Source organism: Seriola aureovittata, chromosome 12, assembly GCF_021018895.1.
Source record: "Seriola aureovittata isolate HTS-2021-v1 ecotype China chromosome 12, ASM2101889v1, whole genome shotgun sequence".
Lineage (NCBI taxonomy): Eukaryota > Metazoa > Chordata > Actinopteri > Carangiformes > Carangidae > Seriola > Seriola aureovittata.
Window position 1 is genome coordinate 5935275 of NC_079375.1, and position 15938 is coordinate 5951212.

A 15938-nucleotide genomic window follows, 5' to 3' on the forward strand; every position below is an offset into this window, starting at 1 on the left:
CAGAGCTGTGAGGAGACAGCTTGTGTGGGTGCACTGGGAAGCTCCCAGTTAGGAATGTGTGTGTTACTGTGTGGACCTGAAAGAGGGCACTGCTGAGAAAGAGCAAACATGCTCAGCAAAGACTCCCAGGAAGAACAGACAATAAGAAGCTCAGTGTTAAAGGACCAGTCTGAAGTCAGGGAATGGCTGACCTACATTTACTTTTGCACAGATCCTGGCTTGAATGAAAACCTACACACTGACACTGATATGATCGTGTTTCTGTGGTGGCATCTCACCTCCGTTCCAGGAGCCGTTGTGGGGTAATACTGTCGTGGCGGCGTCGTGGCTGTCCTGCGGCGTGGTCCCATCAGCGTCAGCGACCTCAGGCTCCTGCAGGCTGTCCTCCTCCACAATGTGTAGCTTGTCCTCATCGTCAGAGTCTGAACTGGCCTCCAAGCCATTGTTGAAGTTTGTCACTGCAGTGAAGAGAAAAAGAAATGTTGATCTAATGTGTACCAAGATTTTAGCAAGTACAACTTTTAGCACATGTGTTCAGACACCCAGGGCTGAGGAGCACCCTGCTGCTGTAATTTACACCTGGGAGGCAGAGAAGAGGGCTTTAAATGGAATTGCTGATTGCCAAAAATGACATCAGAGTGACCAGCATCTGTCTACATGGAAGGAAAAGGGTTTGCTATGTCCCTCTGTAGGAGCGAGTCCTCACTGTTCTCTCTCACTGTTCTTTCTAGTGTAGACAGCACCTCTGGAATGAGAAGCCTTAACCCTAAACTGCACAACAGTGTAGAATCATACTTTATTGACAGGTTATGTTGCTAGTTTGTGTGAGCTTCAATTTAAAAAAAAAAAAAAAAAAAAAAAAAGGTATGTGTGATCTTCCTCTCCAAACTGAAGCCAAGTGGAAAAATATGTTGAGGAAATTCTTTTGCTAAAATACAACACAGGTCATGCAAACCTTAAATCATCTACTGCAAATTTATTGTAAAAATGGGTGAAATATGGCAGACATAATGTTCCTGTCAGTTTATGGTAATTTCCTCAAGATGGAGCACAGGTGGCCCCGGCACCTGTGCTCCAAGCATATACATATCACTGCTAACCAACAGGACGAGGACTATGGGCCAGTGAAAAATACAGTGTACCTGCTAATGTTGGATCTCCTGTATTTTCATATTGAAGATAAATCAATATAACTAGTAAGGAAGAGAAAGGAAACTGCAATTCTTCCAAAAAACGAAGGATAAAAACATAAAATGAAAGCTGATAGTTCTAGTTCAAAAGAGCTTTTCAGCTTTTCAGAGGAGAGAAATGTTGTGTAGTAAACTCACAGAAAACGTTCCTCCAGTGTAATATTTCAATATGAAATTGCATGTTCTCTCATCCTGACAACTCTCAAAACTCAGTTAACTACCAAACTGATGTTAACTCCATCCACCTCCCAATCCAGATCCACTGCTATCATCACTGCTCCAAAACTGTGCAGAGGATAGTCTTCCTCACATCACCTCAATCAGTCTCTGACTTGAGGTACACACAATTTTCCCTCTCTTCATTTTACACAGAGAAGACATAAAAAAGGAGAAACCACAGCCACGGGGAAAAATAATCACCTGTTTATCAGCCTGGGAGAGCAAATCTATTTTACACTGTGCTGCAGTCACTGAGTTTGTCTGTGGGGTACTGCTGCTTAATGGAGGCTCAGGGTGAAATATGGATCAACTGGACTGGTGTGAATGAATTTAGAGGACGAGTGTTTGTGTTTGTGTGTGTGTGTTTAGCAGAAAAGTTGTAGGTGTTGCAGACGTGAGGGTGTATGGGGATTTAAGTGATGATGAGTGCTATGCTGTAGGTAGTATAATTGCCTTTTCACTGTCAGCATGTGTGTTCTTATGACTGTATGTGAGCATAAATGTATATATGTATGTGAGTGAACAAAAGTGTGTGTGTGTGTGTGTGTGTGTGTGTGTGTGTATGCTCTCTGCAGGGAAGCTGTAGATCTTGGCGAAGATGCTGAAGATGCCTAATGAGGAGGAAAGCCCAGGCCGATTGTTCATAGGTGACAGGTGTACACACACACACACACACACACACACACACACACACACACACACACACACACACACACAGGTCTCAAACCACAGAACAAGCTCGGCATGTGTGTAGTTCTGCACCTCTGCATGAAATGGGAAGCTATTTCAGGTAGCGCCGTTAACCACTGACACACCCTTGCGTGCACATGCTGCAGATCAGATGACGCACACCTTCTGCACCTTCTGTAACCCACCTACATCTGTGACACACCCTGCGCACAAACTGCTTCTACAAACACACACACACACACACGCTTAGAGGAGAGGTGGTGCTATCTGCAGACGACTTTGTCACTGCTCCAGACAGATGACTGGAGCTCAGAATGCAAAAATTTGTGTGTGTCTGTGTGTGAGTGTGCATGTGGGTGGGGGAGGGTGGGGGTTGGATCGATGCACGTCTGGATCGATGTAAGAGGCTGGGCGAGTCATGGAGTGGAGCAAAAGAGAGGAGTATGCGGTTTATACATGCAGCAGTTCTATTTTGTCGTTTCATTTTGTGTCAGATGAATAAAAATGTGATTTACAGCTTTTACTGGTTGATGTTTTCAATCCTTGGATGTGTGTGTGTGTTAAAGACCACGGCTCATTTTCCAGCTCAGTACAGCAATATTTCCACAAAATCATATCCTACATGTGTCTACTGTGAAAGAATTGTTGTTTATCTCAGTTAACTGATGCTGGAACTAATGATTATCTTTAATTATTAATTGATAAATGTCCATCCGACCTTGTTTTGTCCAACCTGGTGTTTAAAATCCAAAGATTTTCAGTAGAAGACAAGAAATCCAGCAAATATTCACATTTATTTACTTAGACAATCAATTGGCAACTATTTTGATAATGAAATTATTGTTTGTCAATCAACTAATCAATCAACTCTGCAGTCAACCAAAACAAAAACAAAGATAAGCACTAAAAAGTGCTGTTTCCCTGCGCAACAAGTTCAATTTGTTTTGCAAATGATCAGTTACAGATGATCATGCAGAGATTGATAGCCCCTGTTCACATGGACGTCATCTAGGGTGTGTAACATCTGCCCTCTGGGCCTTGACTGTCCTGAGAGACAGAAGTTTTACATTCTTGTGTGTCTGTTAGAGTTACACATTATATTCACTTGACGTAAACTGAGCATCAATATTTAACAGGTTGTATACTGTGTGACCAAAAAGCTAAATTGTAACCTAAATGAACCTCTGTGGTTCGGCCACATGCAGATGCAGTGAAGTTAATACCTATATGCGAGGCGGTCGGCCCGAACACACCCTTAGTGCAGGCGGCCAGTTCTTGAAAATCAACAAACTGTGACTCCCTTCATTCAGACAAAATAACCAGACAGGCTTGAGGCGAGTTCCAATAATAGAAAGGTCTATACTTTCAGATAAACGGCTTGTGTCTCTTCTACACACCAGAGGCCGCCTGTTGCAAACTGGTGAGTTATTCTTAACAGTGCTGGCTGGAGGGAACGGCAATCAACTGAGCTCCAGATAACACAGAATACTGGAGAAGGCTGTAAGTAAAAGCTTCGGAGCCATACTCGCATAGTCTGTGTTCATTCCATCACTTAATTTGAAGCTTTTTGGAGATTGTCAATGTGCTGTATCTGGAGTATGGAGACTGATTTGAATATCTTTCTGTTTTCCCAGAAATCTTTGCAATAACCCTTAAGATGGTGCAAAGAACAGGGTCTCTGTTCCCTGTAAAATAGCACAGATAAACTCATCTTCATGTCTACATTGTTATGATGAGTCTCTTCAGTCAGATAGTATTCTCTTTTTCTATTAAAAAAGAATCACTGAGGCTGATGGGAGTGACATTTCATTTTCTTGTTGTTTTGTGAAATTGGTATAAGCTTGGTGCTTAAAAATGTGCATCACGCAGATGAATAGATCTTGTCAATGTTCATTTAAAATGCACTCAGCAAGATTTTCAAGTAGACGTACAACCATCTTACAAGCCTAAAAACACAAACTGTGTAAAACAGTGAACCAGCGCTCTGTCCTGAGAAACCTGAACTCAGCAACATTAGATCTGTCTCCTCTCTTGTTTTGTTTGGATTCAATTACAGACTGATCAGGTTAGAAGACATGAGCACGCTGTGTGTGGTTTAATGACATTAGATTCAGGATTTCTGGGTATTATAGATGGTTACGTCTCAGCAGCACAGCTTTTAGAAACAAACGTGGCCTGCTGTGACTCAAATATCAGTTTTTCTGAATAATTTACATCTCAAGTCCAACAAATGTTCTGAAGGAATCTTAAAGATAAACAGGATGAGAGCAGCACATCCTGACTACAAATAATCCAGAAAATCAGAATTTCTGCTATACTGTGCTTTCGCTTCCCGGTCAGACTGTAGTTACCATGACAACAGACAGGGGGCAGAAGTTAGCAGGGTAGAAAAGACAAAAAGACAATGACTGCATCCCAACATGTGTGATGCAAACATAACTACATACAGACACAAGTCATACACATGACTTGTGTGTGTGTGTGTGTGTGTGTGTGCGTGTGTGTGTGTGTGTGTGTTAAGTCAGATAGTCATTGTGTTGGAAAGAGAGAGACCTGTCCACATCATCATGAAATGCGTCAAGTGAACTGTTAATCCTCCATCTGGAGGTCTGTAAAGAGGAGAGGCCAGCGAAGAGAGAGGAAGAGGGAAGTCTAGACGATAGCATTCCTCCCTTCCTGTCATCCATCTCTCTGATTAAGAAGCTGTTTCATAACAGGGCCCTTCATTATTACTCTGAACTAATGTTTCTTTACTGATAGGATTTCTGCCACTTCACATCTGAATTCTGTCATAAAACATCACTTGCTGACACTAAACTCAAAGCAGGCTTGGCCCAGCATTTCAAACCACTGATAAGACAACAAAGATAAATGTTATGTATATTGTACTTCTCAAAACTGAAGTAGCTCAGAAAAGAGGCGATACAAGGTGTAATGAAAACATAACTGAGGAGTGCAAACTAATTTAAAGCCTGAACTTCTAAACCACCTTGTATTCACTTCATTTTTGAGTGAATTATGGTTACAAATATGTTAACTCCAGGAGTAGATGGAGTTACCTCATTCATTTTCAGACATAACTGATACCAAGACACATCTGGAGTACATATGGGAAAATATTTTGATGTACGATATCGTATATTATTGTATTTTATGTTTCAGGTTTGAGAGATGCTGCCACTAAAGAGCAGTTCAAAGTTTTATTTGTCATAGGCCAAGGTATAATGTACAATAAGCAAAGCCGTGAATAGAGCGTCAGACTCTGCACCAGAGCAGACGAAAAAATGAAAAACTATTTTCCCGGTATGATGAAAAAATATTGCATATAATATTGCATAAGCCTACTTTGTTTACATTAAGACTAGGGATAAGAAAAATCATATTGCAGTTAGTTTGGCAGATATTGTGATAGGCAATTTCAGTTGGAATGGTCGTTTTTGTATTTCATTTCACTGAAAGAAATAATAGTGATGTGATTTTTGTTGGACCAAACAAACATGTTCCTTTACGTCTGGACAATATGGTTTGAAGGCCGGAGCATCTCTGTAGCACCACAACTAGATGGTGCTAAGAATATACAACAATGTGACACATTTTACCTTTTACCAAAAAAACTGCAGCTCCTGCGATTTGGACAATGCACTTTGCCATATTGCGATTTTGTTTATATTTCAATTAATTACGCAGCCCCAATTAAGCCCGTTACAAACACAAAACCCCCACGTAAGCAAACTGTGCTTCAATTGTAAGGTGCACTGCCAACAGCTCTCTTCTTGCAGGGTGAAGTTTTCCTTCAATTAAAACAAAGGAAACGGTACAGAGAGGGTGAGAGCAATAAGTCAGAGGATGGAATTCATAATATCCTGTCTGCCTCATCTGACTTAATTTGATCCAACCTTCATTTAATGAGGTAGTCATACTGAAATAAAAAAGAAATTGCAATAAGACCATAACAAGGAAGCAGCATCACTGATAAGCAACAGTCACCTCAATCAACACGGTCAAAAATAAAACATAAAACTAAAAACAAATCTAAGTATGCTCAGCAGAGAAAAAGTCTAAATATCCTTCTGTAAATGAGCATTCCCTGTTCATGCTTCTCTGCTGCAAATATCCTGCACTGAACTGCTCATATGGTTTCTTCCTTTTAACTTCGAATAACTGAAAGAGGAGGAAATAAATAGATTCTATAAACAGTTACAGCATAGAGCAGCAGCCGTTCACTGAGCAAGCAACAAAGCATCTGACTTCTGCAGTGCTGGCATCAGTGAGCCAGACCCACTTCAGGACACAGGACCCTGCAGGAGAAATCATGTGTGTCTGACACACCACAACACAACCCTGACTGGGCCACATGGCCTGGTATCTGGGTCAAAGGTCAGCTGATCTGCAGTGTGGGGAGAGGGGGAGGGAGAGTGAGGATGGGCTGGCTAAAAATAGCATATCAGTCTGTATCAGTCTGCAGATACAATACATCAGGATTATATTGACCTTAATGACATACCTAAGAGTCTACAGGCTCTGTCAGATGCTAACATGCTCACAATGACACTGCTAATATGCTGATAGTGAGCAGGTATAATGCTAATGAGGTTCACCTTCAGCAGGTTAGCATTAGATAAGTGGCATGAAACACAAAGCACAGCTGAGGGTGATGGGAATGCCATTAGCTTTAGACACATTATATTTTCTGACCTCATGATGGTGCTAAATGAAATGTTGAGGGATCATACACTACAATGCAATACATCAAGAGGCTAAAAGCCACAAATGCAAACCTCATGGTGGCACTAGAAAAAAAGGTCAGAGGTCAGTGGGATTCATCATCAGGAAATATGAATATCTGTAGAAAATTTCATGCAAAATCATGTCAAGTTCAGTCCAGACCACAGTGGTGAATTCACAAGAACTGACATCACCATCTCCAGAGCCTCCTCTCCAGTATGACTACAAACATCAATCAACTTGGCCTGGCATCTTTTTAAACTGATCGGTGCGAGAAAACCAATAAATAGTGACCAACTCATCACAATCAATCATTAACTAAAGACTTGATGATTTCCTCCGACAGCTGAACAAACACTCATTGTACTGTGCATGAATGAAAACGAGTCAACTCTTTTATTTATGATCCATTATTGAAAAGTCCTAAAGAAAGACGTGTGAACAAAACATTAGACTGTATGACATGACCGCAACGAGTTTGCCCGCAATGTGTGTGTACGCGCACGCGCGTGCGTCTGTGTGTGTGTGTATTGACCTAGTGCAGCTGTGCAGGATGGGACCTCTGCCAAGCCTCTAACAGACAATTACCCCACTGTGTGTGTGTGTGTGTGTGTGTGTGTGTGTGTGTGTGTGTGTGTCAGACCAAACAGAGGAGTGTACATCACTAAAGCTGTCTGTCTGCTACTAGATGTGACCAGACTTTAACATGCTGAGCAGCTGCACAGTCAGCCCCCTTAAAGGGACAGTCACACATTTTCTTGTTTCTTGACAGCCAGCTTATGTTGTCCTCTTAAAGATGACATGCCCAGATTTTTTTAATATAAAAATGTATTTACTAAGACTTCAAATAATTTAATTATTAATTCATCTAATTTATTCTTTTTCAATTATAACATTTGAATATAGAAAAAATACCTGCCACAATCAGATGTTTGACATTTTTTCCTTGATACTTATCAATTGGCCAATCAATCCATTAACATTTACTTGACACTTTCTATAAACAACTGAGATCACAGTTGAGTTAAAAAGTCTCTGAAGCCTATGGTATTGTTAGAGCTTAAATTTAGAGCTGCAACAATTAATCGATTTAATTCATTAATCGTTATTAACAAAAGTAACGTTTGCTGGTTCCAGTTTTAAAATGTCAGGATTTGCTTAGACAAAATAATTGACAGAGAAAATAATAGGAAAATGGCAAACAAAACTAAGTTTGAAGTGATGATTTCTCCAGCAGATTTGAACAGTTTTAGCTATAGCAGAGAAACAGTATTCTCGTTTTGATCTACTATCAAATGCAAAATGCAGCACAGACACCAAAATATTCTAAAACTCTGCTCTGCGATGGTTTTTTTTGTTTATGTTATTTATCTGAGCTGACATGCTACACACTTTTGAGTGTCTTCCAGGTTAAAAAAAAGGCTACAACAGAGTAAAAGCAGCCTCATTACAGGACTGGAAGATGTTAACTGTGAAGCACTGAGTCATATTCTTGAGGTGTCTGTTAAAAGTCACCATCATGAGGTAAGACTGAGGCTGCGTCATCCTCACAGACAGGAGAGGAGGGGTGTGGTTGCTTATTTCCCTGGCACACCACACCGTGTTTCCATCCCCACCTTGCTTTAATACAACCACCAACAACCTCTGGATAAGCACACACACTGCAGAGCTATAAATGCTCCAGCTCCACATACACACATACACACACACACACACACACACACACACACACACACACACACACACACACACACACACACACACACACACGCACACACACACACGCACGCAGGAAAGCCCCTCTGGTTGCAGCCAGAAATGTAAGCCAAAGACCAGGGACCCCCCAACCCCCACCCCCATCCCCCTCATCCTCCCAAAGAGACAGAGCATCTGCCACGTGTATCTTCATATATACATTTATGTGTGCGTGTGTGTGTGTGTGTGTGTGTGTGAGTTACAGTGAAAGCATGAGAGGGAGACAGACAACCTTTATGTGAATGTGTGTGATTAATAACTGTTCAGAGAATCTTTATAATTCACCCTGGAAAGACACTGAAGTCCAACGTGTCTAAGGACTGTGTGTGTGTGTGTGTGTGTGTGTGTGTGTGTGTGTGTCCAGAGTAATCAGGACTCTCCAGCTGCTTCCTGCTCGGCCCAGGTGCTCAATCAGACCCCATCAGACCTCTCTCTCTCTCTCTCTTTTTCAGCAGAGAACAGTAAGAATGCCCGTCCCCTGTACAAGGCCTGAAACCTACACTGAGAGAGATGACTAGGACTTTTAATAGGACATAGGAGGGGCTTGTACTTTATTGTTTCCCATATATTGATTTATTTGTGGCAGCTCACCAAAATATTGACATCGACCGCCACATATTGATTTTCTTTTCTTTTTTTACCGTTTGAAATAGATAAAATCTTACTTCATGGTAGAGCTGTGCTAAGGGCACTGACTTGTCTCTTTACCGGCCCTCTCTGTATCATTCAGGGTGTGCAGAGCATGCTCATGAATGGCCTCACTGGCCAATCATAATATGTAGGCTATATCAAATAGAGACAAGCTAGCTATTTCCCGCTGATCCAGTCTGTATGCTAAGCTAATCTCCTCTTGGCTCTAGCTTCATGTTTGGTATTGATTTAGCAGTCGATGAGTCGATGCGAGGAGACCCCACGTCGACTTGCATTTTGAGTCACCACATTGCACTTTTTTTTAGCTGCCTCACAGTACACAGAGCAACAGAGTGGCAGACTTGAAACTTAACAAACTCAGTCTCATCTTAAAATGAAAAAGCCACAAAACATACAGTCAACAGTGCTGCGGGACGGGTTCTGCACAGCGCAGAGGATTTCCTAACTGAGCCGTGACCGAGACGACAACTTTAACTTTCTCTGACTGTGTGGAAATCTGATGTTTTCACACCCCAGACGATGAACAAAGACATTAAAATATGAAACATAAGTCACATACAGGAGTGTGGTGTGGGGCAGCTGAGCTGAACTGTCACTACATTTCTCCAATTTGTAGATAAGGTGTAATGAAGAGAATAGAACAGTAATAATGTGGAATGCTTATAAAAACAAAAAATATGAAAAAAACATGAACCAACAAATCGGAAGCACCTGATCAATTAATATACTGAAGATGGCAGCCAACACTTTTAATTTTTTCATGTCCTTTCCTGTTTGTGTCGTCTGTTTTATACCTGATCATATAAGACAAATAAACAGTTGCATGAAAAACAGCAACATATTCTTGGTATTCCATGTATCATTTAGCTTCGGCAGGAGACCAAAGGAGTTCATTTAACAGACTGACGACCTGCTTTTCCCTCTTCGAGTGAGTCTGTGTGAGGGAATCATCATGAATCTAGGTTAGTCCCACTGAGATTACAGATCCTCTTTTACAAGGTAGACCTTTTAGCACACACCGCCATGAGAGTCAAGTGTCAGCAATTGATCTTAAAAGTTTCATTTCGCTTTGGAGGGACAGGGGAGAGAAACTACCTGAAATTCACATTGCAGTGTCAGAGCAAAGGGTTCAGTATGACTTAATTTGTATTAAGTAAATGTGGGTGGTGCAGTCACACATTGAAAAATTTCAAAATAAGATTCTCATAGTTATGTGAGGGGAGATCCTAAAAACAGGAACTGTTTACTCTTTTTTATGATTTAGGTATCTACTTTGGCTGCATCAATGCCACACTTTATCAACAGCTAAAACAGTTATTGACTGATGATACATATCAGTGAATCTATATTAATGAACCAAAAGCAGGTTAAAAATAGCAATCTGCGTGGGGTGTCCCTGTGCCTGCCAAACACACTGCTGATTACAAGCATCTTCATCAGAGGTAACATCACTGTTGTTTCAGATCAGAAAAGTTTCAGCTAATCACTGAGATCCATCAACACCTGAGCATAGAGCTGCTGGTCAGTAAGTCAGTGGAATGGAGATGATATATCATGTCAAGAACCAGGAGATTCTGTTAGTGCTCAATTGCTCGGCCCACTGCACCAGTTTCTGCCATCAAACTAGAGGATGTAGTTTAAAAAGCATGCAATATTTGGAAAAGCAGTGACTTTAAACTCAACCACTCAAACAAAATCTAAATTTCATGTCTACATTAAACATACAAGAGCCAGAGAGAAACATAGAGGGATATATCAAGGTCCCTTTAAGATGACTCATAACTTTAATAGTCGCTATATTACGCTTTGCTGTCATGCCAGCCATCATTTTCTCAGAGTGCATTTGAATGTTTCCTAATGGTGGATATCACATTCAAAAATGAAACTACTTTGTCACCAGCTGCCCGTAAAAACAGGGTACAGGCCTAAAGTGACTCTTACATCATTTGCAAACTTCCCAGATGTTATTAGGGGACTTACAGGTGATAGGTGGTACAACGCTGTGGCTGATGTCATCTTCCCAAAACTGCTGTTTACTGTAAGTGTCGCTGACTGGGCTGTGACTCACAAGACGACGCTATACCTGAGAAACTACTGACATCACTGCTAAAGTCTGTGTGTGCAAAAGTGTTAAGTGTTAAAAGGGTGAAGTGTGACTGATATGAGCTGTGTTAATACCATTTCCTGGGGTGCTTTAACTACAACAGGACACACTCTGTTTAATCCCACTTGATTCATTTTAGGGGTGAATCAGTTATTTGTCCAAGGTGACATATTCAGATGTGTCACCAAAACCTAAATATACTCACTTTACAATAGTATGTGACAGAGAGGCGCAGCTGCCAGAGAATGTTGATTTCATTTCAGCTCTAATGTGTATTTCACTAGAAGGGTCAGAGGTCAGAGAGGAAAGGATTTGAGGATTTGCTAAAGGCCACTCTGACAATATAATAATGATTCCTATACTGAATAATTATTAGTCTCTCTATTGGAGTTTCATCTTTAACTTGATGCAAGTACGCTGAGCCCACTGCATCAGTGTCATAAACATGTGCTATTATTAAAAGATGTCCATCTTGAAACTGATAATATGCATCAGGTTAGTGATGTATACACTTTTACATTCTGTATTTGTGTGTGTGTGTGTGTGTGTGTGTGTGTGTGTGTGTGTATGTGTGTGTGTAATGATTCATGCTCTATGGGGGGTGGCAGCACACAGGGGTATTACATAACACTCCCAGCTCTGAGCTCAGCCCTGTTACAGCTGCCTAGAAAAACCACAGCACCTCTGCAGTCAAATCAGACGTCTAATCAAATAAAGTTCATCAGTGACTCATATAAACACTAATGGGTAAGGAGGTATGCACAGGGGCTGCTTGAGGGCAAGCGCTTTATATAAAAATCCTCCTGTCTCATTAGTTTCTTTAAAGTGTGGCTTTTAGTTGAAGAGGTACAGTAACTCTAGAGATATCAAAAATCTAATTCTGGTGTCAGATCTTTTCTTTTCTCTGTTAAAGTCAAACAAACCATAAAGAAATAAATCCAAATTGTCTTCTAAACAGCAGTGAGCGAGAGCTATGTTTATCAAAAGCTGGCCTCACCAACATTAAATCATTTCCTATTTTGCCCTTTTCATAGAAAGCTTCACAGATCAGCCAGAATAGGGAACACTAATGATGCAACTTTGATTGAAATGTATACAGCCTCAGATGAACCACTGTAGATTATAAACCGAACGATAAGACTTTTGAGGCCGATACTGATATTTAGGAGTACATCCTCATTATCATTATATTCGCATAACAGCAATGATTTTTATCATGAACAAACAAGCAATATTGATATAGATCCCCTTTTTTAAATTGTGACCAAGACACACATCAAATGGGACATATTACAACTGATAAATAAACTTGTCGGTGCGCTCTGGTGGACACACTATGTAATAGAGACACTGATTCTCAAACCTAGTTTTTCAATTCCCTGCTACAACGTCTTGTCACTTATTGGTTGACATATTCACCTATACAGATATATCTGCAATAAGCTATTGTCAGCTGATACATCTGACCAATTCATCAGTCTAGATCTACTGCAGATATTAAAGTCAGGAAATGCAAAGCTCCACGAATCATTATCAGCCACTTAACAAACAAAAAAGGCCATCAGTATTACAATATAAGAAGTCATAGTACAGCACTGCTTCACTCTGATAGGTGCTCTGTGGTAAACCAGGTGGGCAAACATTATAAAAGGACAAATCTGCCACCCTAATGTAAAGTATCGGGCGGCTGAAAACAGGTAAAACGTTTTATTTTATAGGTATGGAAGTTGTTAGATAACAACAATAAACATTTTTTTTTCTGTTCACGTGAAGTTCTCAGTTTCTATATAACCTCAGAGTCAAGTCAGAATGAAACCAGTTCATATTCTCTGTTCAACACATTTCTAGAGCACTGTTACTTCTCGTATGAATGTTGCAATGTTCAAGGTAACAGGAATCCACCCAACCGACATGACAGTGAGTGACTGCAGATGTCAGAGAGCAAATGCAATGTTTAATATTTCTCAAATCTGACTCTTTCTGTTTGAACATACTAAAACTACAAACTAAGTCCATTAAGCCCATTTGTTTTGGGTAAAGCAGACAGGATGCTGTCCTATTTAAACCTGCCCTGTATTGAAGTGAAAGTGGCCACATTGCTCAAAGCAGCCATGCATTTAATCATGAAAATACTAATGTTGAAAATCCATATGTAAAGGCACAATCTGTGACCTAAATGTAAAGAGGCGGGAAGCTCTGCCACCACATTTCAAAACACAGGATTGGAACCTGGTATCACATACACACATTGATTGACAGGTCTCTACTAAAGCTTGTTGTTAAGCTTAAATAATCTTCAGGTCAAATTGTTCAATTATGAAAATATATCTGTTTATTCAAAAAAACATTACTGACAGAGCTTTAATTATTTTTTTTTCAACTGAAAAGTTTAAAGTTATTGAAGCTGCCAGTTCCAGGGCATTTCTCTGCGTGCAACCTGCACTCTGACCTCTGACCCCACAAGAGGTGACGCAAGACAAAAGAAACTGAGCTTTTGTGAATAGAGTTCCACGGTGAAAGGCAGAGTTGGTTTTGCAGTTTCTCCAAGTCCCACTGAGCCTGTGTTCGTAAAAAGTGATCCAACAGCTACATGCATTTTTGACATTCACCTGCCACACTGACTTACCGCTGCCTGCCTGACAAAATGCACACACACACACACACACGTATACTCCATGCACTGTTTGTGTGTGTGTGACAAATGTACGTTCAGCAGGATTTAACTCTCTCTGACAACAACTGGGTCACATGCTAACTCCGTGCTATTAGGAATTTACTCCCACACATACAATATATACAGACGCAAAGTATAAACACAGCTTTGACCTACATATCAACACATCACAGCCGAACCTCGTCATGTATAACACAACATGTCACATCTCTCTCTTCACACACAGACACACATACACACACACACACATCTGGCTCAGTGACATGTAGTGTAGATTCTCCCTCTGTCGGTCTAACCAGAGCAAACTTACAGTAAGCAGACCTCCACATACAGGAAATGACATATGGGGAAGTGGGGGGTAAAAATGGTGAGTGGTCACTTCCTGTTTACGTTAATACCTTCCCTCCTCCTACCTTCACCTCTCAACCCTGTCCTCCGCTCTCAGCTCTACTCTGGGTTAAAAACAGATCAGCTTCCACTGCAAACATCAGTGATTAAGGGACGCAACAAGCTTTTTTCTCACTTTTTTTTTTGTAATTCTTACACTACAATGACTTAATCTGCCTACTCTGTAGATTACACTTAAAAGCGGTGTGTCACAAGACAGATGTTAAAGGCCTGACATATTATACCTACAGCTTTCATGGTTGATGGTGATAAAAGGGAAACTGGGGAACTTGGATGCATGTTACAACGTGAATAAATAAAGTTACATTTAACTGCAGACAGCACAACAAATAACACAACAACACCTAAAGAACAAGTTGCTCCTTCTTTGATTTAAAAATTAGGAAAGCACCAGTCAAACTATTCCTTTATCGATACTGAGTACTGATCTAATACCAGTACTCTGTTTCTCATATTTAAAACCTGTGATATACAAAGGTAAAGATAGGTAAGGTAAGGTAAGGTAAGGTAAAAATGTGGAGGCACTAAAACCTGAGCTCATCATGACTTAATCAATGCAACTGATTGTGGAAACACTGAATTTTATCATAACAATGACAAAGAGATTCCATTTAACGTGGATCAGTCCCTTCATGGCCAATAACCAATTTGCTAAATGAGGTCTGTGTCAGCTCAAACACAAATCCACCACATTGCATTGGTTCATGTCCAAACATGAGCAAACATCTCACTTGACATTAGCTTTCCAATGCAGTGGAGAATTTCCTCAATCCTTGTCGAAATGTGATTGGCAGTTGCAGAGCTACGCATCAACAAACAAAACAACAATCAGAGGAGAACAAAATGACTCACAAAACAAACGTTTGATCAAGTGCAAAACAACATGGAATACTTTTATGTCACAGGCCAAAACTCCTTAAAAATAAAGTTTTTCTAAAGGAAAAGACTGGTTTTGAAGAAAAGTGTTTTTATTTGTCACACTACTGTACTGAAAAAATTATGCTTTTAGTTTTGATACCAAAACTAAGCACTAGTATCTTTTTTTTAATACAGATTAATAATATTATTATAATAATTAATAATTAACCAGTGTCAATAGTATGACACTTGACATGACAAAGTATGACAGAGAGAAACACCGACAGAGTCACAGAGCCGTGGCTGTAGGTCTGTAACTGTTCTCTGGCCTAATGGAGCGATTTCTTCCTCATTTGTCACCTGCTCGCTGCTGATTCACATCTAGGAAACGAGAAGAGCATCAGTGCTATCAGCGGGCCACTGGTGGAAACTCCCTGCTGGTCCAGGTCTTTTTAAATGCATGGGAGGAAAAACAGAAGTACTCACTTCAAGACAACAAGTACCTAACACCCTGCAGCCTGTCAGTAAGAGTGTGTGTGTCTGTGTGTGTGAGAGGTGTGTGAGGGATGAGGCAGGCAGGCTGTCAATCAGATAACCTGCACTGTCATACTCACTCATAACCTCCCTCCCACTCACATATATATGCACACTCACTCTCTCTTCC

General features: G+C 40.5%; 1 protein-coding gene across 2 annotated transcripts in view; it reads right to left on the reverse strand.

The window, feature by feature from the left end:
• Positions 1-15938, reverse strand: part of LOC130178819 (zinc finger E-box-binding homeobox 1-like) — a 64439-nt gene that overhangs the window by 20127 nt on the left and 28374 nt on the right. For both annotated transcript variants that reach the window (XM_056391322.1, XM_056391323.1), the window contains exon 2: positions 279-458. In XM_056391322.1, the coding sequence (XP_056247297.1) occupies positions 279-458 (180 nt within the window). The remainder of the gene's footprint in view (positions 1-278; positions 459-15938) is intronic.